This window comes from Erythrolamprus reginae, chromosome Z (genome assembly GCF_031021105.1).
Source record: "Erythrolamprus reginae isolate rEryReg1 chromosome Z, rEryReg1.hap1, whole genome shotgun sequence".
In the NCBI taxonomy this organism is placed as follows: Eukaryota; Metazoa; Chordata; class Lepidosauria; order Squamata; family Dipsadidae; genus Erythrolamprus; species Erythrolamprus reginae.
Window position 1 is genome coordinate 141,588,466 of NC_091963.1, and position 27,922 is coordinate 141,616,387.

At 38.7% G+C, this 27,922-nt stretch overlaps 1 protein-coding gene across 1 annotated transcript; it reads right to left on the reverse strand.

The window, feature by feature from the left end:
• Positions 1 to 6,040: 6,040 nt before the first annotated feature.
• Positions 6,041 to 27,414, reverse strand: LOC139154222 (vomeronasal type-2 receptor 26-like). The gene is made up of 6 exons (XM_070728651.1): positions 27,200 to 27,414; positions 26,180 to 26,471; positions 20,453 to 21,313; positions 18,633 to 18,860; positions 8,327 to 8,453; positions 6,041 to 6,795 (listed from the first exon to the last, which is right to left on the reverse strand). The coding sequence occupies exons 1-6, from the start codon at positions 27,412 to 27,414 to the stop codon at positions 6,041 to 6,043; spliced, it is 2,478 nt and encodes an 825-aa protein (XP_070584752.1).
• Positions 27,415 to 27,922: the final 508 nt, after the last annotated feature.

The following is a 27,922-nucleotide window of genomic DNA, read 5'->3' on the forward strand; positions in this document are numbered from 1 at the left end:
TTACTGAGAATCTATAGATAAAACAAAATCATGAATAGAAATGTCCATTGGAATACCCATATCTCTATTTTTTTCCCCCCACAGAGAACAATGTGATAGTTAGATACTTATCTGATTGGGTACAAGAATTCCTTTGGCATTAAGAGATAGCACTGAAATAAAACTAATTGCATTAGCAATTACATTGGAAATATTACCAAAAAATAACCAAAAAATTATTTAAAAAAAAAGAAGGTAGCAAAGAGTTAAGAAAGAAAATTAGCACTTTATTTTTTCTTCAGTATTCAATTTTTGAGTTAGAATATAGGACTCAAAAGGACTCTGTGTATTGTGGGAAGCATATGATTAAAAATTACATTGGACATGTTGGTGTATACAGTTTAACTTTACAGAAAAATCTGGAGATCAGAGTGTTAATATATATTATTGTCTGTCATTATTATTATTATATTAAATTTCACATTATTTTAAACAAATTATTTAATGCTATTTCAATGTTGTAATATTAAGGCTCAGCAATGTCAGAAGTATAATAATTTTATTTAATTAATTTAATTAATTAATTCAATTTCTATGCAGCCCTTCTCAACCGACTCAGGGCGGTTGAATATAGATAAACAATGGTTACATTTTCTTTGCAAAACATGCCTCTTTTTTATTGAGACAAAACAAAACACCAACAAACATACAATATATATAGGGGCTTTTGACGCCCCACTCTTATCAGAAGTTTCTGGAATACAATTTATACATACATTTTAATATGAAAATACATATTCTTATATTTCTTTATAGTATTTGCTATTGAAACTATTTACACATTTATAACTATTTACTACTTACTTGTTTCTAATATTAATTATTAATTATTATATTTTATTTAACCAATCATAGACCTTATCCCAACCTTTATAATTTTCTATTTTTTCTTTTCCTTTCAACCTCCTCATCATCATATCCATTTCATATCCATGTCGATGACATTTAAAATTTTCTCTTCTTCTTTTGGAATTTCTTTATCCGTTCATCATTGTGTGAATATTATTCTTGCTGCCATTAAAATATGTACTATCACATATTGGATTTCTTTTTTGTAATTTTTGGGGAATATACCTAATTTAAAAAGTTCTGGGAGTTTTCTTATTTCATGTTTCGTTATTTCTCTTAACCATTTTTCGATCCTATTCCGGTGTAGTTTGGCTTTGGGACATGTCCACCACTGATATGTGCTGATTTTGTCTTTACATTTCCAGCATTTTGGTTGAATGCTAGGGTACATTTTTGATAATCTGTTAGGCAGTAAATGCCATTGATAAAATATCTTTAGTTGATTTTCTTTTAATGTTGCTGATTTGGTCATTTGCCAATTATGTACCCAAAGTTTCTCCCATCTATCCAAATCTATCGTGTGGCCAAAATTTCTACACTAGCTAATCATGCTGTCCTTGACAATCTCTCACTCTGTTTTATATTTTATCATAAATTTGTAAATTTTGCCAACCAACTTTCCTTGACTCTTCATAATGATCTTATCTAATTCATTATTTCATTTTTGAAAATAATAGTCCTTTTTATCTTCTGAGAATCTTCCCTGGATATGTGTGTATGTCGACCAATCTACTATTTTATCTTCTGTACTTAGTTATTGCCTTGTTTGTGAGTCTAAAAGATCTTTATATTTTACTATTTCTCCTATTTGTGTTAAGTTTGAGTGGCATATTGCCTTTATTGGGAATATACAATCCGGCATTGTTGGAAAATGTTTTTTTTAAATTTCTAATCATGTTTGTAACAGGAAATTTCTTAAGTAAGTATGTGCCTTATATTTCTCATATCATACAAAAGTGTGCCACCCCAACATCAGATCATGTCCTTTTAAGGTCAATATTCTTTTATTTTCTAGCATTGACCAGTCTTTGATCCATGTAGGGTGGCAGTTTGATAGTACAACTTCCAAAACATGTTTCAACAAGGACAGGGATATATGCTTGTCCCTGTTGATATTTAGGAGTGGAAGGGCCCAACCCCCTGATGCTATGGGCTCAATGCTCTCTGTTCTCATGTTTAATATCTACATCAAATTGCTCAGGAGGTTAATCAGTTTGTGTTAATGTATGAGTAGAATAATCCTTGTTTACCACACAGAAACATTTAGATTGAGATTAGTTGTAAATAACTACTCGGCCACACAGAGATATACCAACTTGAATTAAAGTTTACTTTGAGAAATAACATATTCCTATAAACAGTTTAAAGTCATATACAGCGAATGGCCACCATTCCTGGCGTGATGTTGGGCTATTGGCAATTAGCCCGCTATGAGTTCAGAATAAGTTTCAAACACACAGCCATTAAAAATAAATCAAGTTTATATGCACTCTTGCAAAACAATCCCCAAGCTGTGTCAAATTACTCTCACCCAAAAGTTATTTGATGCTGGATAGCATGCCAAAATAAAGGAGTGAAGGACAAAGCTAGAAAGCCACACTCCTCACATGCCTGATTCCTCAAAGCTCTTTTTTTAACTGAAATATGGAAGAGTCTTTGAACACAGAAAGCACCCCACACTGTTCCAATCTTCTTCCAAATACTCTCACAAAACAGATAAATGTCCACGGCTTGGCACTCCCAAACTCCCTTATTTATCAAAAACACTGTAGCATAATTACCCCTGAACAGCTGTATGCTATTATTTCCTTTGACTCCTGTGCAACTGATTCCTTTGTCCCATAATTCTGCGCACATGCGGATCCAAGATTGGGTCATCCATGATAACATACCTTTCAGAGTCTGATGACTCCCCAGGTGGAAAACTGGCTGGTGGGCTGGCTGGACCCATCCCCCTATCTGCCTCCTCTTCCTCACTGTCTGCCTCTGATTGTGAGCCAGTTTCAATGTCAGATTCAGCTGGCAACCAAACAGGTCTCCGATACAGAGAGGATTCTCATAAATCAACATCAAAATCCCCAGCTGCAGGAGCTGGCCTAGAGCCAACCACAACACCTGACGCCACAGGAACAGGTTGGGAGTGCACACCTATGTGTGGGCGCATGCATGGCACAGGATTTAGCTTCAGTATGTGTGCAGAAGCTGAATCTCGCACAAGGATGTGTGATTTCCAGCTTTTTTTGCTTTTGCAAAAGGCGGAAGCAAAAAAGCTGAAAATAACAAAAATCAGGTAAGTTCCCCCCACTACCTGCCTGGCCCATTTGCCCACCCGCCGCCTGCCCTGCTGCAAGTGGCAGCTCTACCACGAGTGATCAGATTGATCTGCCACCCACTGCCTGCTTTACCTTTTGTTCCAGTGCTTTGCACTTCTCCATGAGGCTGAGAAAATGGCATGTGGCATGGGGAGGAGGCTGGGTGGCCCCAAACTCCAGCTGCATGGCCTGCTCTGTTCTCTTCCATGCCACAGGCATCTCTCAGCATGGCGATGGTGCCCCGAGTGAGTCATGGCATTCTGGAGCATAGTGCTGCTGCTCCCAAAGGCCACAACTCACTTGGGGTGCCATCGCCATGCTGAGAGAGCCTGCGCATGGGAGAAAACAGAGCAGGCCACATGGCTGGAGCTCAGGCAGGCCGCTGTTGTGGGCCACAGCTGCTGCTCTAGGTGCTGCAGTGAGATTTGGCTGCTGCACATGTGAAGCAGCCAAAATCCTGCACGGACATCTTTCCGGCAGCGAGATTTGGGCAAAAATTGCCGATTTCTTTGCTTCCATGCATGAGCAGAAGCAAAAACCCTGGTAATTATTACTGGAATAGCACCGATTGCACATGCATGGCACATGCACACCCAGCTATAATGGAGCTGCTCTACGTGCTCCATTTCCGCTATCGGAATGTTGTTCCCATGGTTTTGCACCTGGCCCATCCCTGGTTATATACATTATAAGTCACAATAACAAACCAAATATTACCTGTAAACACATTTTATCTAACTACAATACAAAGCATGCAAAGAATTGCAATCCAAGTATTACCAAGAACACAGTCTTTTTTACCAATTATCTCCATCATAATCAGAAAACAAAGATATCAAGCCTAAACACATTTTAGCTATAATATATAACTACGATACAGAGAGGCGAAGAATTACAGGGCAAACCTAACAGTAAATAGCCATAAACAGTGAGTAGCTTAGACAAAGGGAAACAGAGAGGGTAACTTTGAGAAATAAGGTATTAACTCTAGCGCCCTTTTGTGGCAGTCTGCAACACCTGCAGCCAATATATTGCCAACCCAACAGGTAGGGACAGAGTCCTAACAGTGTGGAATGAAATATAATCATTTGTTGCCTTTTTTGTTACCAAATATAAAAGAAGAGTACCTCTCTGGGCATCTCTCTCACATGTAGGGTGTTCTTCTCTGCTGTAAGTTATAGATTCTTTTTCTTTTGCCTATAGCAGTGATGACAAACCTTTTTAGTTTGCATGCCAAAAGGGGGTGTATGGGTGTGCTAGCATACATGCACGTGCCCACACCCCTTCCCTCCCCCATGCATGCTCACCCACAGCACGCTGTCCCATGCATGCACACAATCTCCCCATCCCCACACTTGTGCACAGGCCCCACTGAAGCCTGCGATGTGAAAATTTGTCCAAACAGGAAAACCAGAAATTCAGAAAATTGGACTTCTGGTTTGCCTGTTTTGCTGTTTGTTTGTTTTTAATTTCAGGGCTTCAGGGAAGCTTTCCTAATGTGTCTGAAGGGTGAAATGACCAGAGCCAAAAATCATGCTGGAGTTAACCTATGGTAACGTCTTGTGTGCCCTCTGATCTGGCAATAGCTTTGCCATCATGGGCCTATAGTGTGTGTATGTGTAGTATATATTATTTTATAGATAAAAACCACTATTTATTACAAACTTCTATTTTCTGTTATTGCTCATGGGTTGTCTCATGTGGTGAAGCTCTGCCATTCCATCTTAATGATGGTATTTTGGGGGGCAGATTTTAAAATTAGGGATGGATCTCACAGTTATGTATTCAGTTGAGGATAGATGGCACAATGTCTTGAACTTTGAAGACCTTGCTATTTCCCAAGACATATGAGTCAAGGAGTGGATGGGTACTGCTGTTTTTATAACCAAGTTGAATCAGTATTTTTTTGGCACTGGCGTTTCTTTGTGAAGTACTTATTTTGATTTTGTAAGCCACAGGAATCACCTCTGTGAGTTGTATATATGATATATATACAGTATATACAGTCAAAGCCATTGTATGCCAGGGATAGCAGCAGGCATGAGAGGGAGATCAAGCAGAGAAACTGAAATGGCAAGGCAAAACCCTGCATGTCATGTATAATTGACAGAGGGGCGAAGTGGCTGAAAATAGGAAATCCTACCAGTGGCTGGAAAGATCTGGATTAAAATACAGGAATGGAGCATTCATCATAGCAGCACAAGAACAGGCACTAAGCACCAGTTCAATATAAGCAGTATATATTGCACTAGATAGGACCCAAGGTACAGACTGTGCAAAGACTTCAGAGATAGTCCAATACATAGTTGGAGATGTAATATACAGGCTGGAGCAGCATAAGCTGAACAGAACAACTAAGAAGCTAATGATGTGTACAGGAACATCTGTACAATGTATGGACTAATGTCTCCCAAAGACCTCATAATCTCATAAAGAAGGTTCTAGAGAAGGTTGTGGAGAATAATAGGGCTAAGATCCTGTTGTTGTAGTTGTTGTTGTTGTTGTTGTTGCTATTATTATTATTGTTGTTGTTGTTGTTGTTGTCATTATCATTATCATTACTGTTAACATTAACATTATCATTAGACAGAGGAAGTGATAGATGTAGTGGTATAAAGACCCAACATCAGGAAGAAGGAATATGAGACGCTGGAGAAGGTTCAGAGCCTGAAGGAGGAATGAGAGAGCATGTGAAAAGTAAAAGGCAAAATGGTCCAAGCGGTGGTAGCAGCACTAAGAGCTGTGACTTTTATAACAGATAGAGATGCACTGACACAAATACATGGCTAAAGCTCTGTTTATTAATGCAGAAGGATTATGAATCATCCAGCTTTACATTCTTATGTGAATTTTTTTATGCTTAGCTTTTGTTTCTTGTTTAGATCAGATCTCCAGATAATGATAAAACACTTGGGGAAAAAGATGCAAATCAGTATCCCAACACTGGAGGCTATGATAGAGAAAATCTCCACAGCAACCATATATTTTCCTTTTGTGCTCAGGTATGTTGGAACAAAGGACAACCAGACACTGCAGAAAACCAACATGCTGAAAGTGATGAACTTGGCTTCATTAAAAGCATCAGGCAATTTCCTGGCTAGGAATGCTAGTGTGAAACTAATAAAGGCAAGTAAGCCCATGTAGCCCAAGACACAGTAGAACATGTAGTTGGATCCTTCATTGCATTCCAGGACTATTTCTTCTACCATTGAACTCATGTTAGTATCAGGGAATGGGGGAGACATTATCAGCCATACAGTGCATATAATCCCTTGTACAAAGGAGCAGTCAAATACTACAGTCATGGCAAGTTTTTTCCCCACCCACTTGGTGATCTTGGTCCCAGGCTTGGTGGCCATAAAAGCCAGAACCACAATGATAGTTTTGGCTAAGATACAAGATATGGCCACTGAGAAGACAACTCCAAAAGCAGTTTGCCGAAGGATACATGTCATCTTGGATGGTTGGCCAATAAATAACAAAGCACAAAGAAAAGATAACAAGAGAGCAACCAGGAGAAAGTAGGTCAAGTTCCGATTATTGGCTTTAACTAGAGGAGTATCCTGATGTTTAATAAAAATCCAGAATATTATAGCTGTAATGAAAGAACAGAAAATAGCAGAGCTGGCTAACATGGTCCCCAAAGGCTCTTCATACATGAGGAATGATAATACTTTTGGAAGACACCGATCTTGGCTTTTGTTTGGGTACTGATCTTCTGAACAATGAAAACAGACATCCATATCTAGAAAATAAATGATTAGTTTAAATATAGGATGGTTCTGAAATTCTTTTCACCAATCAAAAGTGAATGTAACAATCATCAAATGATGATTTGTTAGAATTGGAGAACGAAATATCTTTCTATCATTTGCATAAATGGTCTATCACCAGAACACATTTCAGGACACATTTCAGGACACATTTCAAATACATGCAATTCCTCGGTAACTCAAAATTTTACTTAGAACAAAAACAAAAGAAACAAAATTATTCTATTTGCTTCTTGTATATTAAAAAAACAGTCAAGATATACCCATGATTTGGGAATTTATGGTATTTGCAATTGGAAATGGAACTCGTAAAGTAATACTGATAGCATTAAGATTCACTTTAACATTTAGGAGTTTGGAAATAGATCTCTGCCTCTATTTTAATTTGTATAACCAATTTTATAAACCTATTTCTAAAACAGTTGAGAAAACAAAATTGTATATCCAGTAATACCACAAATAAAATAACCACAAATAATGTCATTAATAACAATCAAATAGCAACATATGGACCTACATAACTTTCCTGGTAAATAGAGCCAGTTGCTATCACCAAATGGGTAAAGGTCATAATTAATTGCTACTATGTTTCTGGTCTATCTATCCAGGGTTTTGAATTCTGTTTCAATTCAGTTACTATCACTGAATGGATAAAGGGCTTGATTCATTGCTACTATGTACCATTTCACTATTCCAGTTGTTTTTATGGTTGAGTTCTTTCCTCTGTTCCTGCAGACATTTCATTACCAGTGTGACTAAGATTATTACTCCATGGGAGATGAAATTTGTTGGTTGCTTCTTGAGTAAATGTATTTGGTTTCATAGCAGTGGGTTCAAACTTATCTCACTGTTGGTTAATTTCCTCTATGCCACCAGGCCATGCCTCATGGGCATGCACATGATTTGCTCATGCACAATAAAGAAAAAATTAAAAACAAATTCCCCCCAAAGAGCCAAAACCAAAATGGTGACAATTTTTTTAAAAATTTTTTAAAAAAAGATAGTGGTGCCATGGCCTGGTACTGACCAATCCAATTCTATGACATTGTTCTGGCATCACCAACTGTTTGCTACTAGTTCGGGCATACCAGTCTGAACTAGGAAGAACCCACCTCTGGGTTAACAACTCCAACATGCATTGATGATGTCTCCTAACTTGGTGAAACCTATGTACCAAGCAAAGGAAATTCAGAAAATCCAACAGGGATTATATGTCTGGTTCTTATTTAATACTGTAATATTCTGAGATGAATTAAAGCAACATGATCATCATCTATTTTTGGACAATAAAAAGGTATGCCTTTCAATATAGATGTCAGTATATCTTTTTGCTTTCTATGCAAAATCTCTTACCTTCCTGACTAGCAACCTTTCCATGAGGACATCGAAGACAGTCATAGCAGCAAAATGGCTTTGATTCTATCCTTTTTTTCCTGTATCCTGAGCGGCACTTGTTATTACATAGAGAAAGTGGCTGGACCTGTTCATTAAGAAAGGAGAAAATGCTCTTCATTGGACAAGATTGTACTTCTATTATTTATTTGCATATTATTTGTGAAACTTTCTTGAGGCAAACCAGAAATGGAAGATCCCTCCCAGGGCCTCAGCAACAAGATCAGGTTCATGCCTAAGTACCCTCCCTCATTTGAATAATCAAATCAGATATTTCTGTCCTAAAATTAAATTCCCTTCATTTGCTCAGGCCAGCAGAAAAGGATATATCACTCACTAGAACTAAACAAAGAAAAGATAACGAGGACTCAGGCATTGCAAGCACTCGGCTGTAGACCCACTAAGGAAATTGCTACCATGTGATTGGGTGAAAATTCACAGACCTTCCAGTTCTAAATTAAGAGCATGCACATAAAGCTTCCATCATTCATTAAATGTTGTTGAGCAACCGCACTCTGCTTCGGCCATAGTGATGAATGGTATATGAATGAATTTCTTTTAATATTGGGGATTTTTAATTATTCTATATTGTTATGGTGCCCTGAGTCCATCAGGAGAAGGGTGGCTAATAAATTGAATAAATTAAATCAAGCTAACATGGACAGACCATTTCCAAGTACTGCTTTATGAGCCATAGTGGCACATTAGTTAGAGTGAAGTACTGCATGCTACTTCTGCTTCCTGCTGGCTGCGTATGGTTTGTCAGTTCAAATATCACCAGATTGACTCAACCATTCTGAGGTGGGTAAAATGAGGATCCCTATTTTTTTTTTGGGGGGGGCAATATGCTGACTCTGTAAACTGCTTAAAGTGGGATATAAAGCACTGTGAAATGGCATATGAGTCTAAATGTTATTTCTCCTTAGTAAAAATATGAACATTCTATAAATAAGGGAGGGTAATAATTTGACCCACCCTATGTGACACTAGACAACTTCAGGAAATCAGAACCAAAATGTTTTCTGCACCCCAAGTCACAACTGCCATCAAAGTCTTTCCTATTTTTAACTGAATACAAAAAACAGTTTGATGGCTACACTGGGATTTAAAGAAATATGAAAGGGGATCTGAAATTTTTAAAAAAGCCAGATTGATGATTACTGGGATTTACAGTGATAAGAAGAAAGCAAGAGGAGCGTATTGGTATCAGAGGAAGCAATTTAAAAATGAGAGGAATAGTGTTCTGTGCAAGGCCTCTTGGAGTGAACCCACCAACTCATTTCATATTAAAAATCGCATTCTTTATTGGCATCAGGATCACACAGAGAAAAGCAGTTTGAATGGCAAGGAGAAGGGAATAATTTCTCTCTCTGTATGGAAGCATAAAACAAGTCTGGGAAAAGTGCCTACTCGGCCTAATGGTAACAGAGTCTATTATTATTATTATTATTATTATTATTATTATTATTATTATTATTATTATTATTATTATTATTATTATTATTTAGATTTGTATGCCGCCCCTCTCCGCAGACTCAGGGCGGCTCACAACAATAACAAGAACAATGTAAGAACAAATCTAATAATTGAAAAAAACCCCCACTAAAAACCCCATTATTAAAAGCAAACACACACACAAACATTCCATGTATAAACTGTATAGGCCCGGGGGAGATGTGTCAGTTCCCTCATGCCTGATGGCAAAGATGGGTCTTAAGAACTTTACGAAAGGCAATGAGGGTGGGGGCAGTTCTAATTTCCGGGGGGGGGGAGCTGGTTCCAGGCTCTTCCCCTGGGTCCCACCAAACAACATTGTTTAGTCAACGGGACCCGGAGAAGGCCAATTCTGTGGGACCTAACCGGTCGCTGGGATTCGTGTGGCAGAAGGCGGTCCCGGAGGTATTCTGGTCCGATGCCATGAAGGGCTTTATAGGTCATAACCAACACTTTAAATTGTGCCCGGAAATTGATCGGCAACCAATGCAGACTGCGGAGTGTTGGTGTAACATGGGCATATCTTGGAAAGCCCATGATTGCTCTCGCAGCTGCATTCTGCACGATATGAAGTTTCCGAACACTTTTCAAAGGTAGCCCCATGTAGAGAGCATCATTCAAGACAAAGAAACAGGTCACCAGAGTCTCAGGCAAATATCATCCAGCAGAGAATGTATTTTAGTGCAGCAGGAATCATGTTTTTGAAGTCTTTCTCAGGCACACACTCCCCAATATAACACCTCTTCCATGAACGGTGTTGAAACCCCAAACCCAATTACCCAGAATGCTTTGCTTTTATACTGCCTGGAAGTGACATCACATCCCAAAGAAGTAAGACTGTAAGCTTATTTCCTTTTACTATGCAAGTCCTTTTGCCTTCTCAAGAATCTCCTATAAGAGCATCTAACAACAGGTTGTCCACTCAAATGTCTTCTGCCTCTGCCTGGGACCACTCCCCCATTGTTATATCAACTGCCTCTAGTGGTTCCTCAGGTTCACTCAGGTTTCCCCCTCACTCTCACTCTCTGCATCAGCTGGCAACCCCACTGCCCAAGAGTATCCAGAAAGGCCTGGCTAATTCTACTCAGAATCCGACATGACCAGAGATAGACAAGGAGCACTCACAACAGGTAGTAGAGGGAAGAGACTAGAAGAATTGAGAGCAGACTTACACAAATTATATATTTAAAAGGAAGAAAAGGAATTTGTCTGGTGCCTGGAGGCTGTTAGGGTCTGGATGGGTGTCAACAGGCTCAAACTCAACCCTGACAAGACAGAGTGGCTGTGGGTTTTGCCTCCCAAGGATAATTCCATATATACATCCATTACCCTGGGTGTACCCACTAAGAGAGGTCCACAACTTGGGCATCCTCCTTGATCCACAGCTTACATTAGAGAACCATCTTTCAGCTGTGGCGAGGGGGGGCGTTTGCGGCCCCATTTGGACAGGGAGTCTCATGCTCTCACCACCTCGAGATTCGACTACTGCAATGCTCTATACATGGGAATACCTTTGAAGAGTGTTCAGAAAATTCAGATCATGCAGAAAGCGGCTAAGCGAGCTATCATGGGCCTCCCCAGGTATGGCCAGGTCTCGTCAACACTCCGCGGCTTGCACTGGCTGCCGATTAGTTTCTGGTCACAATTTAAAGTGTTGGTAATGACCTATAAAGCCCTACATGGCATTGGACCAGAATACCTATGGGACCACCTTCTGCCGCACGAATCCCAGCAGCTAATTAGGTCCAACAGAGTTGGCCTTCTCCAGTTCCCATAGATTAAACAATGTCATCTGGCGGGACCTAGGGGAAGAGCTTTCTCTGTGGTGGCCCCAGTGCTCTGGAATAAACTCCCCCCAGAGATTCAAATTGCTCCCACCCTCCATGCCTTCTGCAAGATGTTGAAGACCCATTTATGTCATCAGGCATGGGAGGACTAATTCCCTTCCCCCCCTTTCTGACTGTAGCCTTTGAGAGTGGTATGACTATTTAATATTGATTGTTTTTTAATATTAATGGTTTTAATTCTAGTTTTTATTAATATTGAATTTGTATTACTATTCATTATATTGTTATTGTTGTGAGCAGCCCCGAGTCCTCGGAGAGGGGTGGCATACAAATCTAATTTATTACTATTACTATTACTATTACTATTACTATTACTATTACTATTACTATTACTATTACTATTACTATTACTATTACTATTACTATTACTATTACTATTACTATTACTATTACTATTACTATTACTATTACTATTACTATTACTATTACTATTACTATTACTATTACTATTACTATTACTATGTGTGGTGTACTTATTTAATTCATTATGGTGGTGGTGGCATTTTTGGCCTTATTGGATTGCGGAGCTTTCCTTTAGCACTGGAAGAGTGAAAACAGTCTCTCCAGGCTCCAGAAATCCCCTTGAGGCAAGTGATGGGATCATTTCGGCCTTCCCAAACTTCTAGTAGGCCCTTTTTTCACTGTCCAAAGCCTTTGTGAACATCCTGCACTTACCTGCATGCAACAGACTCAAGCTCAACCCAGATAAGACGGAGTGGCTGTGGGTTTTGCCTCCCAAGGACAACTCCATCTGTCCGTCCATTACCCTGGGGGGGGAATCATTGACCCCCTCAGAGAGGGTCCGCAACTTGGGCGTCCTCCTCGATCCACAGCTCACATTAGAACAACATCTTTCAGCTGTGGCGAGGGGGGCGTTTGCCCAGGTTCGCCTGGTGCACCAGTTGCGGCCCTATCTGGACCAGGACTCATTGCTCACAGTCACTCATGCCCTCATCACCTCGAGGTTCGACTACTGTAATGCTCTCTACATGGGGCTACCTTTGAAAAGTGTTCGGAAACTTCAGATCGTGCAAAATGCAGCTGCGAGAGCAGTCATGGGCCTACCTAGGTATGCCCATGTTTCACCATCACTCCACAGTCTGCATTGGCTGCCGATCAATTTCCGGTCACAATTCAAAGTGTTGGTTATGACCTTTAAAGCCCTTCATGGCATCGGACCAGAATATCTCCGAGACCGCCTCCTGCCGCACGAATCCCAGCGACCGATTAGGTCCCACAGAGTCGGCCTTCTCCAGGTCCCGTCAACTAAACAATGTCGGTTGGCGGGCCCCAGGGGAAGAGCCTTCTCTGTGGCGGCACCGGCCCTCTGGAACCAACTCCCCCCGGAGATTAGGACTGCCCCTACTCTTCCTGCCTTCCGTAAACTCCTTAAAACCCACCTTTGCCGTCAGGCATGGGGAACTGAAACATCTCCCCCTGGGCACGTTTAATTTATGCATGGTATGTCTGTGTGTGTGTCTGTTAGCATATGGGGTTTTTTAAATATTTAAATATTTTAAATTGTCTGATTGCTTATGATTTGTTACTACATGTTGTGAGCCGCCCCGAGACTTCGGAGAGGGGCGGCATACAAATCTAAGTAATAAATAAATAAATAAATAAAATGGGACTCCTGGGAGTGGCAGGATGGGGTGATCGAGGCCAGCCAGAAGTGGGATTTCGGGGTTCTTTGAAACTGCATAGAATCTTAGATAGAGGTTCTCTTGAATGCCAGGAGCCCATTAAGTTAGACTAAAAGACCTCCAAGATCTGGTCCAATTCTGTGATTCGGTGTGCTTTGATTTTAAAATGCAGCAATGTTCACAATGGCCACATGGTGGGAGTAGAGGATCAGAAATGGTGCAGCAACTTCAGAATGGGGGAAGGGCCAGCTATTATCAGAGAAAGGCAGGAGTTCCTAATTCTGACCAAGTAGGCTAAAAATGGGACACAACAATGTTCAGAAAATGTAGCATTGAAAGAAGGAAAGCTTAGCTCTTCTACTTTTCAGCTCTCCAAAAACAATTTTGTTGGAATATTAACAGAAATGTTGGTTTCCTCTTCATCGACTATGACGGAAGTGAGTCTAGAAAACAATCAAAGAAAGATTGACATAGAGGTGGGTTTGGACCGGTTTGGACCTGCTCGCTTGAACCGTTAATGACCCGCTGGTAATAAATTTTATTCAAGTTTATTTTCTGAATTTAAAAAAAAATATTCCGCGCATACACAGAAGCTCAGTTAAAGCACTGCGCATATGTCACCATTTTATTTTGGGTGGGGGTTTTGGAATATTTTGGGGGGTTTTTTCACTGTGCATGTGTGGGTGCATGCTGAAGAAGCAAACCGATAGGGAGGTAATTTGGAATCCACACCTGGATTGACACTCTAAGCATCAGGTTGAATTCTAAGGTCTGAGGAGCTCTGTCCAAATGGGCATGGCTATTTATTTATTATTTGGATTTGTATGCCGCCCCTCTCCGAAGACTCGGGGCGGCTCACAACAAGTGAAAAAACAATCCAATACAATCCAATTAATTAAAATATTATAAGTTTAAGAAATCCCCTATACTAACATACACACATACAGGCATACCATATATAACTTCAACGTGCCCAGGGGGAGATGTTTAGTTTCCCCATGCCTGACGGCAAAGGTGGGTTTTGAGGAGTTTACGGAAGGCAGGAAGAGTAGGGGCAGTTCTGATCTCCGGGGGGAGTTGGTTCCAGAGGGCCGGTGCCGCCACAGAGAAGGCTCTCCCCCTGGGGCCCGCCAACCGGCATTGTTTAGTTGACGGGACCCGGAGGAGGCCCACTCTGTGGGACCGAATCAGTCGCTGGGATTCGTGCGGCAGAAGGCGGTCTCGGAGATATTCTGGTCCAGTGCCATGAAGGGCTTTAAAGGTCATAACCAACACTTTGAATTGTGACCGGAAACTGATCGGCAGCCAATGCAGACTGCGGAGTGATGGTGAAACATGGGCATACCTGGGTAAGCCCATGACTGCTCTCGCAGCTGCATTCTGCACGATCTGAAGTTTCCGAACACTTTTCAAAGGTAGCCCCATGTAGAGAGCATTACAGTAGTCGAACCTCGAGGTGATGAGGGCATGAGTGACTGTGAGTAATGAGTCCCGGTCCAGATAGGGCCGCAACTGGTGCACCAGGCGAACCTGGGCAAACGCCCCCCTCGCCACAGCTGAAAGGTGGTTCTCTAATGTGAGCTGTGGATCGAGGAGGACGCCCAAGTTGCGGACCCTCTCTGAGGGGGTCAATGATTCCCCCCCCCCAGGGTAATGGACGGACAGATGGGATTGTCCTTGGGAGGCAAAACCCACAGCCACTCCGTCTTATCCGGGTTGAGCTTGAGTCTGTTGACACCCATCCAGGCCCCAACAGCCTCCAGGTACCGGCACATCACTTCCACCGCTTCGTTGACTGGGCATGGGGTGGAGATGTAAAGCTGGGTATCATCGGCATATTGATGATACCTCACCCCATGTCCTTGGATGATCTCACCCAGCGGTTTCATGTAGATGTTAAATAGCAAGGGGGAGAGGACCGACCCCTGGGGTACTCCACAAGGGAGAGACCTCGGATCTCTATTGTAATAAAGAGAAGGACCCCGGGAGATATGATAGCAGTCTTCCAATATTTGAAGAGCTGATATAGAGAAATGGGGGGTGGGGGTGTTTCAAACTATTTTCCATGATTAGGGGACTGGAGGCTAAAACATATGAAGAATGGTTACAGGAACTGGATATGTCTAGTTTAATGAAAAGAAGGACCAGGGGAGACATGACAACAATGTTCCAATATCTCAGGGATTGCCACAAAGGAGAGGGAGACAAATTATTTTTATTTTTATTTTTATTTTTATTTTTTATTATTATTATTATTATTATTATTATTATTATTATTATTATTATTATTATTATTATTTAATAATCACTATGGTGATGGTGGCATTTTTGCTCTTACTGGATTGTGGAGCTTTCCTTTAGCACTGGGAGGTTGAAAACAGTCTTTCCAGGCTCCAGAGGTCCCCTTAAGGCCAGAGATGGACCCATTTTTGGCCTTCCCAAACTTCTAGTGGGCCCTTTTTTCACTCTCCAAAGCCTTTGCAGACATCCTGCACTTACCTGCATGCAAAATGGGATTCCTGGGAGTGGCAGGATGGGGTGATCGAAGCCAGCCAGAAGTGGGATTTGGGGATTCTTTGAAACTGCATAGAATCTTAGATAGAGGTACTCTTGGATGCCAGGAGCCCATTAAGCTAGACTTAAAGACCTCCAAGATCTGGTCCAATTCTGTGATTCAGTGCGCTTTGATTTTAAAATGCAGCAATGTTCGCAATGGCCACACGGTGGTAGTAGAGGGTCAGAAATGTTGCAGCAACTTCAGAATGGGGGAAGGGCCAGCTATTATCAGAGAAAGGCAGGAGTTCCTAATTCTGACCAAGTAGGCCAAAAATGGGACCCAACAATGTTCAGAAAATGTAGCATGGAAAGTAGGAAAGCTTAGCTCTTCTACTTTTCAGCTCTCCCAAAAAATTTTTGGTGGAATCCTAACAGAAATGTTGGTTTCCTCTTCGTCGACTATGATGGAAGTGACAGCAATGTTCCAATATCTCAGGGATTGCCACAAAGGAGAGGGAGACAAATTATTATTATTATTATTATTATTATTATTATTATTATTATTATTATTATTATTATTATTTGGAAAAAATAAGTTATTTGTACAAAAATAAAAAAATAGAAAAAGTTAAGAAAAAGTTTTGGAAGGAAAACATTCACACAGAATGGAATGTTTGGGAGATTAAGAGTGAATGGATGTTTGATGGGGGAATGTCATAGATTCTTTATAATCATTGCTCTATATTTAATTGTGTTAACAATATTAATTCAGTAATTTGTATAATTCATCAACATAATTATTTAATTTAAAGGTTTCTTATAGGTTAATAATTTTATATTAGATTGGTTAGATGATGGAAGGGATTAAATTAAATTTTAATTAATTGTAGGTCAATTGTTGGAAGGATATATATAATTTGAGCAACTATTATCCGTCTCTATATGATTTGTTTTAAATAAATCATATTTATTTCAAATTTAAATCTACAAATTTGGGTAAATTCTGAAAAGGACCCAGATGATTTCTGATACTGGTGGAATAATATAAGATCTGTACAGTTATTGTTTTTAAAGGTCAATATATAAGATTATATAATCTATAAATTGCATTTTGTATTATAGGGAACCTAGAATGTTATTGACCAATGGATGGAAATTATTTTATTATTATTATTATTTATTGGATTTGTATGCCGCCCCTCTCCGCAGACACCGCAGAAATGTGGTGATAAGATTAGAATTTGTTTAAATATGAAGAATTAGTTAAAGTGAAAAATTAAGCAATAAAGTTGGAAGGGAGATATGAACTAGGAAAAGAAATTAGAAGTTTAGGGGATTTAGAAATGATAGAATTTTTAAAAATGAATGATGAGTTAAGATATAAATTGAGGAAAGGGAGGATTAGGCATAAACTAGGAGGTATAAGAGATAAATAATATTTCTGAAAGATAAGCTATCACAATTAATTTGGATAAAAGTTGGAAACTAAAGATGGTAGACCCTGGCAACAAAATGTAGAAGGAAGGGGGCAGCATTAAAATGATAGTAGATATACCTAGAAAAGTCCAAGTCCAAGTTTCTAACCCAGCACCTGCATGTCCATCACATGATCCAATCAATACACCATCCCAATTGGAGATGTCTTCCAGTCACACCCCTCCAGGAAATGGCTCTTGCATGCACGGAATCAAAGAAATTCCCCAAAATCAGTGAAATCTTGCACATGTAAGCATTCTTGTGTGACATTTGGCTTCTGTGTATGTGCAAGAAGTCAAATTTCACACAGATGGACATGCAGCTCCATTTTTTTCCAACTTGAGTTGCGCACCCTCCAATTGCAGCACAGAGTGGCCTTTACTCTCAGAGAAAGGAATGCTATTTTGACTATATATTTCCCCAATTCCTATAATCCCTCCTCCCAGTTTTCCACAATCCTAAAATGTGACAGGCCTGAAAATCCAATGCTCAAAGTGGATTCTAAACGTAATGGTCATATTTGTGAAAATATTTCACCTGTTAAGCTATTTAATCTTTAGAATAAAAAAGTTATTCTAAACTTTTTAATTATCTTTATTTTTTGATCTTTGTATAATACATACACATTATACATGTGACATATAGAATAAAAATTATACTTTTATCAAATGCACATATGCCACCATGCTTTTTCATATATTCATATCTCTCCATATACACAATGACTCCATATACACAGAAAATGTATGGAAGTAAGAAAAACCCATGGAAATTTTTATTTCTGAATGTAACAGGAGGGTGGGATTTTAGATCTGTAAATATTTCTAACTATGGGTGGATATCAAAAATTTTAGCGAAATGTTTTTTGCTCAGTTTCTGGGTAGGTTTGGCCAAAATGGGAATGGCCTAGTCAGCCTCCTGCACTCCCTTGCCCTCCCTTATCTCCAGAGGCCTTCAGTGAGTCTTAGGCAGGATGAAAATTGCCCCGCCCCCAGTCTCTGGAGGCCCTCTGGAGGCCAGAAACAGGCCCATTTCTGGCCTTTGCAAACTTCCAGTGTGCCCATTCCCCTCCCCCCTTGTCAAAGTCTCTGCATGTGCCTTGCACTTATCTGCATTCAAAATGGGTCACATGCGGACTTCAGGGTGAGGCATGGTAGGTGGGCATACCAGCCAATGGGATTTGGAGGTTCTCCAAACTGCACAAAATGTTAGCTAGAGGTTCTCCCAAACTTCTGCAAAGGCTCAGGGAGAATCCTGTTTCTAACAATGAAATAATGATGAATAATAAACTAAACTGTAAATGAATCATACCTGATTAAATCTCGTAGGCCACACAATAGCTTCTTCAGGAGAAGAAAACATTGTTTTTGGAGAATCCATGCCGTTGACCCCTCCAATTCTGACTCTCAGAAAAGACTGATTTGGAAATACGATCCAGTTCATAATATCAAATCCAACTTCTAACTCCCCGTTCTGGTTGAAGGAAACTTTTTCCCCTGCATTGTTATTGAAAGACACCCTCCTTAGAAACTGATTGAACTAAAAATTTTAAAAGAAGAAAAATCCAAAAGAGTACAGTAAACATTCCTTTATATTAAGAATGATATTCCCTCCTTGTTGTCTTCTGTAGGACAATTATCACTTCTTAACAGGATAAAATTTATAATAAACAACACAAATTAAAAAAGATCTACATTTGAAGAATGTAGAAGAACAATTTAATGAAAACTGAATAAAACAACTCCCAATTTCCATTTTATTTCAGGAAAACTTTAACAGAATTAGTTTCAATCACATTGAAAATAATTAACAATAACATTTAATGTTATAACTTTAAATATCTCAGCTTTCTATAATTATTTTTAAAAATTAGCATTTCCTTGAGGATAGTTCAATTCCTTATGAATTAATTAAAATTTCACTGTTTCTTTTGTGGAGGATAATATACAAATTATTATACATTATTTGAAGATATAGCTCCATGGATAAGTTTCCAGTGTTAGATAAAGTGGGAAGAAAGAGAAAACCAGAAGCAGGGTTTATACTCAGGTTAAGTAACAAATAAATGCCACAATGGCACATGATGAATCAAAGAAATAAATTGCAAAAGCCTCTTGTAATTCAATGGTTAAAGTGCAATATTGCAGGCAAACTCTTCTCATAGTCTGAAGTTCGATCCTTATAGAGCTCAAGATTGACTCAGCCTTCCATCTTTCCAAGGTCAGTAAAATGAGGACAATATATGCAAATAATTTTTCTACATTGTAAAGCAGAAAGTGTTGTCAAGTACTATGTGGCAGCATATAAGCCCAAAGCCTATTGCTATTATAATATAAGGTATGTTTCAAGTTCACAATCAGTGAACAGCTGTTTTTGTTTTCTTATTTTTATCACACCTTCATTATTTTTATAAATAATTCAAGCAGAAGAACATACTTTTTTCTCCTCATTTACTGACAATAACCCTGTGAGATGAACTGGACTGAGAGTGTGACCCAGTCACCCAGCTGGCTTTCATTTCTAAGGAAGACTAGAATTCATTTTCTTCTGTTTTCAAGCTATTGCTTTAACCACTAGAGCAAAGTGACTATTCCTAGGAATTCCTGTGAAATCCATTTTTTAAGTTCAGCTAAGAATAAATACACATTTCAATTTCATCCTAGCATTAAGTGGTGCTTATTTTATTGACTTTTTTTAAAAAAAGAATATCATTTTTTAAAAAAATGAAAATTAATAATTCCTAGGAAATGTGGCATGTTAACAGGGGTGGGCTGCTGCCCGGACAGGGGGGAATGCAGTGGGGAAGTGAAAATGGAGCTCCACCCCAGAGCACCCAGAAGGACCAGCAATGTTCCAATATCTCAGGGATTGCCACAAAGGAGAGGGAGACAAATTATTATTATTATTATTATTATTATTATTATTATTATTATTATTATTATTATTATTATTATTATTATTATTATTATTATTATTATTAATATTATTTGTGGTGTACTTATTTAATTTAATTTTAATTATTTTAATTGAAAAACTTAGGAGAATGATCCTCCCCAATTGAGGTTCTATTCGTTTACCTGTAAACATGGTCTGCCCTCTGTCATTTACAATTTACTTGATTAGAACTTTACCTTCCATAGGTCCTGTTTCAAAATGTTTAGCTTGGTTTCATGATCTCGTGCTCTGTGTCTGAATATGGATGCCTGGAAGACTTGCAAAGCATGAGCCACTGCCCAGACTGCATTGTAAACACTGTAGCTGGGGCTAGTCATATCCATTTCAAATACAGTTGAAGGAAGATTTACCAGTTTTTCTTCACCAGTGCATATGACTGCATCTTTCTCCTCCATCATGGAGTTGGGGAATGAACATTCAAATGCTTTTCTCCAGAAGAGCTTGATAATGGCATCTTCTTTTTTCATATTAGGCTTTCTCAACTGAAGAAATTCCCGGAATCCCAGCACCTCCTGGGAGTGAATTTCAAAGGAGAGAGCACCATGGAGAAAATCCATGTCATCATTCCTTTGGAAGGAAAGTGATGTGAAATGCATCTGAACTGTCAGCACCCACACTTTAACATTGGCCAGCAATGCTATATCTTCCACTTGGGATAGGGTGGGAATTATCCTCAAAATAATCATATCTTCAGCTTCACCATGGATTAACACTACATTGGCAGAACTTCTTATAACAGCTTTGAATGTTTCAATCCCAGCTTCCACAGAAGCCAAAATATTATTCGAATAAGTAATTGCTGGCAAAGTTTCAATAAAAGCAAAACAAATGCCACTCAGGGAAAACATGGGAACTACATTTTGCACAAATGTTTCACCATTCTCACAATTTGTGTAGACCATGCCTATCCAAGTCCACTGGAAGTGGAGCATCAATTGGAGAATTCCATTGTATTGATGATGTACATTTGGGAACATCAGTTGGTATGGAACCCCGTGTGTTTTTTCATTCACCTCTGGAGTTGAGCCATAGATGAACTGCAGAAATAGATGAGAAAGTGGGATGGGGAAAAAACTCAGGAATTAAAATTAAAAAATTAATTGTGATTTCAAACTTCCCTTCTAGCCATAGTTCACATGTCAATCTAGAAAATATTAAGGAAAGTAGCTGAGCTGCAATTAATTATGTAATTTGTAGGATGGCACACATTTTTATGGTATGGAAGATGTAAAATACACAACTATTTCCAAAGACACTGTTTAAGGAACTCTTTGTACAGCATGTGGGAAATGATAAAAGAATAATGGTATTAGAAAATACCATGCTGGTTATCAACAATAGAAGCACTAATGTACCCAAATAGATTTAATTGTGGATATATTGTATGCTATAAAGATATTCTGAAAGATAAGGGGGTATTGAAATGGAAAAAATTAGAATAAAGATGGATTGATATATGAGAATGCAATTGCAATCAAGATATGATAAAGATATTTAAATGGAGGGTGTTAATTTAGAAATTATAGAATTAAATAAAAAACTCACTTTGGATGAAAAAATAATTAAAAATTATATAAGTTCTTAATAGTGTTGTTATATTGTTTTAGAGCAAGTGAAGGAAGCAATGATTAAATGGGCAAGGAATCATACTACAAAATTTGACAAATGGCAATAGCTATGGGAAAGAAATTATAAATTGACAATGGCAACAGCATATAAAGAAAATTCAATAAAATGTTTTGTACATGTCACTGGAAAGGATAGTTAAAATGTTTAAAGATGATATTTAAAGGCATAGAAATCAATCAATCAATCAATCAAGCAAGCAAGCAAGCAAACAAACAAACAAACAAACAAACAAACAACAAACAAACAAACAAACAAAAAAACAAAAAACAAAAAACAAACAAACAAACAAACAAACAAAAGCAAACAAATGAAATACTGTAGTACCTCTAGATACAAGTTTAATTCGTTACAGAAGGGAGCTTGTATGTCAAACAACTCGTATCTGGAACAAATGGCTTTAGACTTTGGTTTTCCCCTCCGAGATAACCAAAAGCAAGGATTCTTGCGCCACCTAGTGGACGCTCGGCTTGTATCCCGAATTTGAGCTCGGGTCTGGAACAGAAATTTCTCTCTCCTCGTGGCTCGTATCTTGGAATACTCCCATGTGGAGCAGCTCGTATCTAGAGGTACTACTGTATTGGGAAATGTCAGCAAATACCAGGCTGTGTTTACTGCATGTGATAGACATGTATTGAACCCAATGTATTGGAACTCAATTCAAATGTGAATTTAAAAAAATTGAAACAATGTATAGAATTGAAAGCTGAGATTTCTGTTGGGTCTATTACCAGATAAATTTAATAAAGAAAATATATATTTAATTATTCATGTAATCACAGCAGCAAGAATTGCATCTTTGGAAAAATGGAAAGCAGCAAAAACTCCCTCTGAAAAGGAGGTAATTAAAAAAAAGAAATTGGATTGTGCGGAAATGAACAGATTGACAATGAAAATTAAAAATAAGAAAGACCCTGAATACTATAATGTTTAGGGGAAAATTATGATTGGCTAGAAAATTAATATGTGTAGAAGACAAGTAACATTGATTAAATTGGAGGAAATTAGAAAATTGAAGGTGATAAATCCAGCTGACAAAATTAGCTAGTTCAGGAGGCAGCATTAACTAGGAAAATATAAGAAATAGACATAGATATGGATACTGGGGGGAAATGAGTTTAAGAGAAGAACTGATTAAATAAGGTTAGAGACATGAGTTACCTGCCTATTAACTATACAATGGATTGTGAATAGATACGGTCAGGGAAAGGTTAAGAGGGAGAAAGGGAGTAGAGAAGAAAGGGAAGAGGGGAGAAGAGGGGAGTAGGAAAGTATCCTTGGAGAGGGGCTGCATACAAATCTAATAAATAATAATAATAATAATAATAGTAGTAGTAGTAGTAGTAGTAGTAGTAGTAGGAGGAGGAGGAGGAGAAAAGGAGAAAGCAGGTAGAAAGGAGGTAGAGGGAAGAGAGGGGAAAAAGGGAGGAGAGAAATACTACATAAAGGGGAAAACAGGTGCAAATAAAGATACAGTGGTACCTCATGATACGAACCCCTCGTCATACGAACTTTTCAAGATACGAACCCAGGGTTCGGATTTTTTTTGCCTCTTCTTACAAACTTTTTTCACCTTAAGAACCTGCCGCCGGCCGCTGGGATGCCCCACCTCCAGACTTGAGTTCCTCCCGTTTTTCCCACCTTGTCCTGCCCCATTCTCCCCTCTAGATCTCCATGGGTTTCCTCCGTTTTTCTCCACTCTTTCCTGCCCCATTCTCCCCTCTGGATCTCCATGGGTTTCCTCTGTTTTTCTCCACTCTTTCCTGCCCCATTCTCCCCTCTGGATCTCCATGGGTTTCCTCCATTTTTCTCCACTCTGTCCTGCCCCGTTCTCCCCTCTGGATCTCCATGGGTTTCCTCCATTTTTCTGCACTCTTTCCTGCCCCGTTCTCCCCTCTGGATCTCCATGGGTTTCCTCCGTTTTTCTGCACTCTTTCCTGCCCCATTCTCCCCTCTGGATCTCCATGGGTTTCCTCCGTTTTTCTGCACTCTTTCCTGCCCCATTCTCCCCTCTGGATCTCCATGGGTTTCCTCTGTTTTTCTCCACTCTTTCCTGCCCCATTCTCCCCTCTGGATCTCCATGGGTTTCCTCCGTTTTTCTGCACTCTTTCCTGCCCCATTCTCCCCTCTGGATCTCCATGGGTTTCCTCCGTTTTTCTGCACTCTTTCCTGCCCCATTCTCCCCTCTGGATCTCCATGGGTTTCCTCTGTTTTTCTCCACTCTGTCCTGCCCAATTCTCCCCTCTGGATCTCCATGGGTTTCCTCCGTTTTTCTGCACTCTTTCCTGCCCCATTCTCCCCTCTGGATCTCCATGGGTTTCCTCCGTTTTTCTGCACTCTTTCCTGCCCCATTCTCCCCTCTGGATCTCCATGGGTTTCCTCCGTTTTTCTCCACTCTGTCCTGCCCCATTCTCCCCTCTGGATCTCCATGGGTTTCCTCCGTTTTTCTCCACTCTTTCCTGCCCCATTCTCCCCTCTGGATCTCCATGGGTTTCCTCCGTTTTTCTCCACTCTTTCCTGCCCCATTCTCCCCTCTGGATCTCCATGGGTTTCCCTCCCCCCACTCCGTTCGCCTCAGCTTCGTCTGCCGGCGGCTTTTTTTTTTAAAGCCTTAATGTTTTGGATTTTCCTAATCAGCTTGCACGCATTATTGGCTTTTCCGTTGATTCCTATGGGAAACATTGTTTCATCTTACGAACTTTTCACCTTACGAACCTCGTCCTGGAACCAATTAAGTTCGTAAGATGAGGTATTACTGTATTGGTTTGTGTATTAACAAATAGAAGTATATAACTATGTGTACTTTGTTAAGAATTAAGGTATATGTATAGATGTATTGTGGATGAAAAACAATAAAAACTTTATTTAAAAAAAGAAATAACAAACTGGCTCAATTGCCTCTGTTCATAGCTTGTTCTGGTCTAGAATATTCCCCACTAATGTGTTTATGGTCTAAGACAATGCTGTCCAGTGTGTATAACGAATACCCTCTGTATTTTATCTGGTTTCTTTCTCTACAATTCAATTTACAAGTACATTTTTCTTTGCTTTCTCATTTCATGTTTTCCTTTCCGTTTTCTTCCTTTTTAAAGAGTAACTGTTGTCTATTAATTAAAATAGCAAATAGCAAAATAGCAACAATCATAACCACTGAAATGTAAACAGAGATTAAAATAAAGGAATATCAATTAAGACAATCAGAGGCTAAACCACCTCAATTCCTAAAAAAAGTTTGCATATCAAACAATATTATGAATATTATATAAGTAATTAGGTCAGGTAAAATAAATAACTAAAGGGTTTGTAGGATCCAATGGGTCCATTTTCTTCTTCAATTCCTGAATGGTGATAGACTTTAGGAGAAACCCTCCCATCCTACTACCTTTCAAAATACTAGACAACACAGTATCAACAGTAGAGACCTTCAAATATCTAGATTCTATCATATCTCAAGACATAAAATTGTTACCTAACATCAAAAACATCATCAAAAAAGCACAACAAAGAATGTTCTTTCTGTGCCAACCCAGGAAGCACAAACTGCCACAGGAGCTGTTGATACAGTTCTACAGAGGAATCATTGAGTCTGTCACCTCTATAACTGTCTGGTTTGGTTCTGCAACCCAACAAGACCGACAAAGACTTCAGAGGATAATCAGAACTGCAGAAAAAACAATTGCTGCGAACCTGCCCTATGGACCTCTATTCTGCATGAGTTCAAAAGAGGGCTATGAAAATATTTACTGATACTCCAGAATAAATCCTGGAAATAAACTGTTTCAACTCCTACCCTCAATACGTTGTTACAGACCACCACACAGCAAGACAACTAGACACAAGAACAGGTTTTTCCCCCAAATGCCGTCACTCTACTAACAAATAATTCCCTCAACACTGTCAAACTATTTATTAAATTTGCACTACTATTATTACTAATTTTTCTCATCATTCCCATCACCCATTTTCCCCACTTATGACTGCATGACTGTAACTAGTTGTTTGTATCCTTAAGATTTTTATTAATATTGATTGTATCATTCTTGCTTATCATTAAGTATTCTACCTCACAATTCTTGACAAATGTGTGTGTGTTTTTATGTACACTGAGAGCATATGCACCAAAGACAAATTCCTTATGTGTCCAATCACATTTGGTCAATAAAAAATTATATCCTATCCTATCTCACATCCCACCTTCCTCTCCTGAGAACCATCCACTACTGGAAGAAAGACATTAGAAACTCCAAAAGGGCCTGTTTTCCATGTAGCCATTGTACCTGTGGCATCTTGTAGAGGGACAGGATGGTGCTCATATGGGCTACAACTGCAGACGTTGGTCCTCCAATGACAGCTATTGGTCGTTTCTTCCTATCACACCTGTAGTTAGGGATGAATTTCTCCTTGGTAGAGAACAGTTCTAATGAGGCACGATATGTCCATGATGCAGTGAAATAACTGTTATAAATATGGAAGCCCAGGGTGTGGTTGGGAAAAATGTAGGGGTTTTCATTTATCTCCTTGACTGCAAATTGCAAAGCTAGGAATTGTTGGTAGATTGGTGTCATCACTCTGAAAGGAAAATTTTATATTCTTTCACACTGTTCAAGATATGATACTTCAGAGAGTTATGACAACATATTTTGAAGTACATAAAATATGGACTTCAATTGGATATTTCTCACCACATTTTTACAAGCTCAGTGCTCTAAATATATTTAAAATATATTGGTTAAAATAATGACTTCTCTCCCTCTCCAGTATAATATTTTGTAATACAATTTTCAAGAAAAATGACTTTGGAGTCTGAAATATTTGAAACCAACTATGCTGAAGAAAATATCTGTGCAGTATTTTTGCAATTTATTAACAGATTTTTCTTTTCCATTTTCTGCTTCCTACCATGAAAACAAACTATGAAAACAGTTTTCTCAAATGTTTTATTTCATCTCTTTAGTATTTAATTTTATCCTTACCATTATTGCAGTAAAATATGGAAACATGTAGATAATATAGGTGCAAGTCTTAAAAAACCCTATGAAAATTAGGCCAATGTATTGAACATTTGTTGGCATTGCATAACATTTAATTTATTACCAGTATTATTCCACCCCACCACCTTTGAAAGTCTTTCTCAGATCCACAAAATTTTAATGTGATGGAAATCACAACTCAATAAATAAATAATATATATAACCTTTTTATCTTATTATATTAAAATATTATTCATTGCCTATGAGGAAACTATCTGAAATAAGATTACAAAGGAACAAATGTCTCTGTGTTTCAAATAAAATTACAGGATTTCATAAAAAAGATTACTAGACGGTGCTTCACTGAAGTCCATCACTGTATAGAATATGTAGATCTTAGACAAAATGCCAACAACGCTGACATCTCCAGGTTCGTAGTTCTGGTGAAGAAAAGGCAAAGGCTCATTTATGCTGCATTTAGTGTCAGGAATCATGCACACCACTCGAGGTAAAAGCACTGTAATTAATGCTTCAAATACCATAATCCCAAATGAAGCAGTTATATCTTTAAGAGAATTCATCCCACTCCCCACTCAGAACTGTATTTCATTAAACCAGATATAGGTCCCTATGGAAACACTAATGTCAAAATTCAGAATTCTAACTGAATTTTAGAATATCACCTTGTGTTTCCTCACATCTTTTATTTGATTGTATCACTTTTCTGGGTTAGTGGCTCTTCCAGCCTGTAGGATATCTATGGGGAATTCAGTTGTTGTATTTAAATGAATAACTGTAGGGAAGGAATCCCTAGCTGAGAATCTATATGTAAAACAAAATCATGAATTGAAAAGTCCATTGGGATTCCCCAAAAGTTCATTGGGCATCTTTAATTATTTTTTTCAGAGAACAAGGCGATAAGTGTGCCTATCTGATTGCATACAATAATTCATTTGGAATTAAGAGATAGCATTGAAATAAAACTAATTAAATCGTTTGTAGTTTATAGTTTATTTATTTATCAAACAATTATATGGTGATAATTTGTAC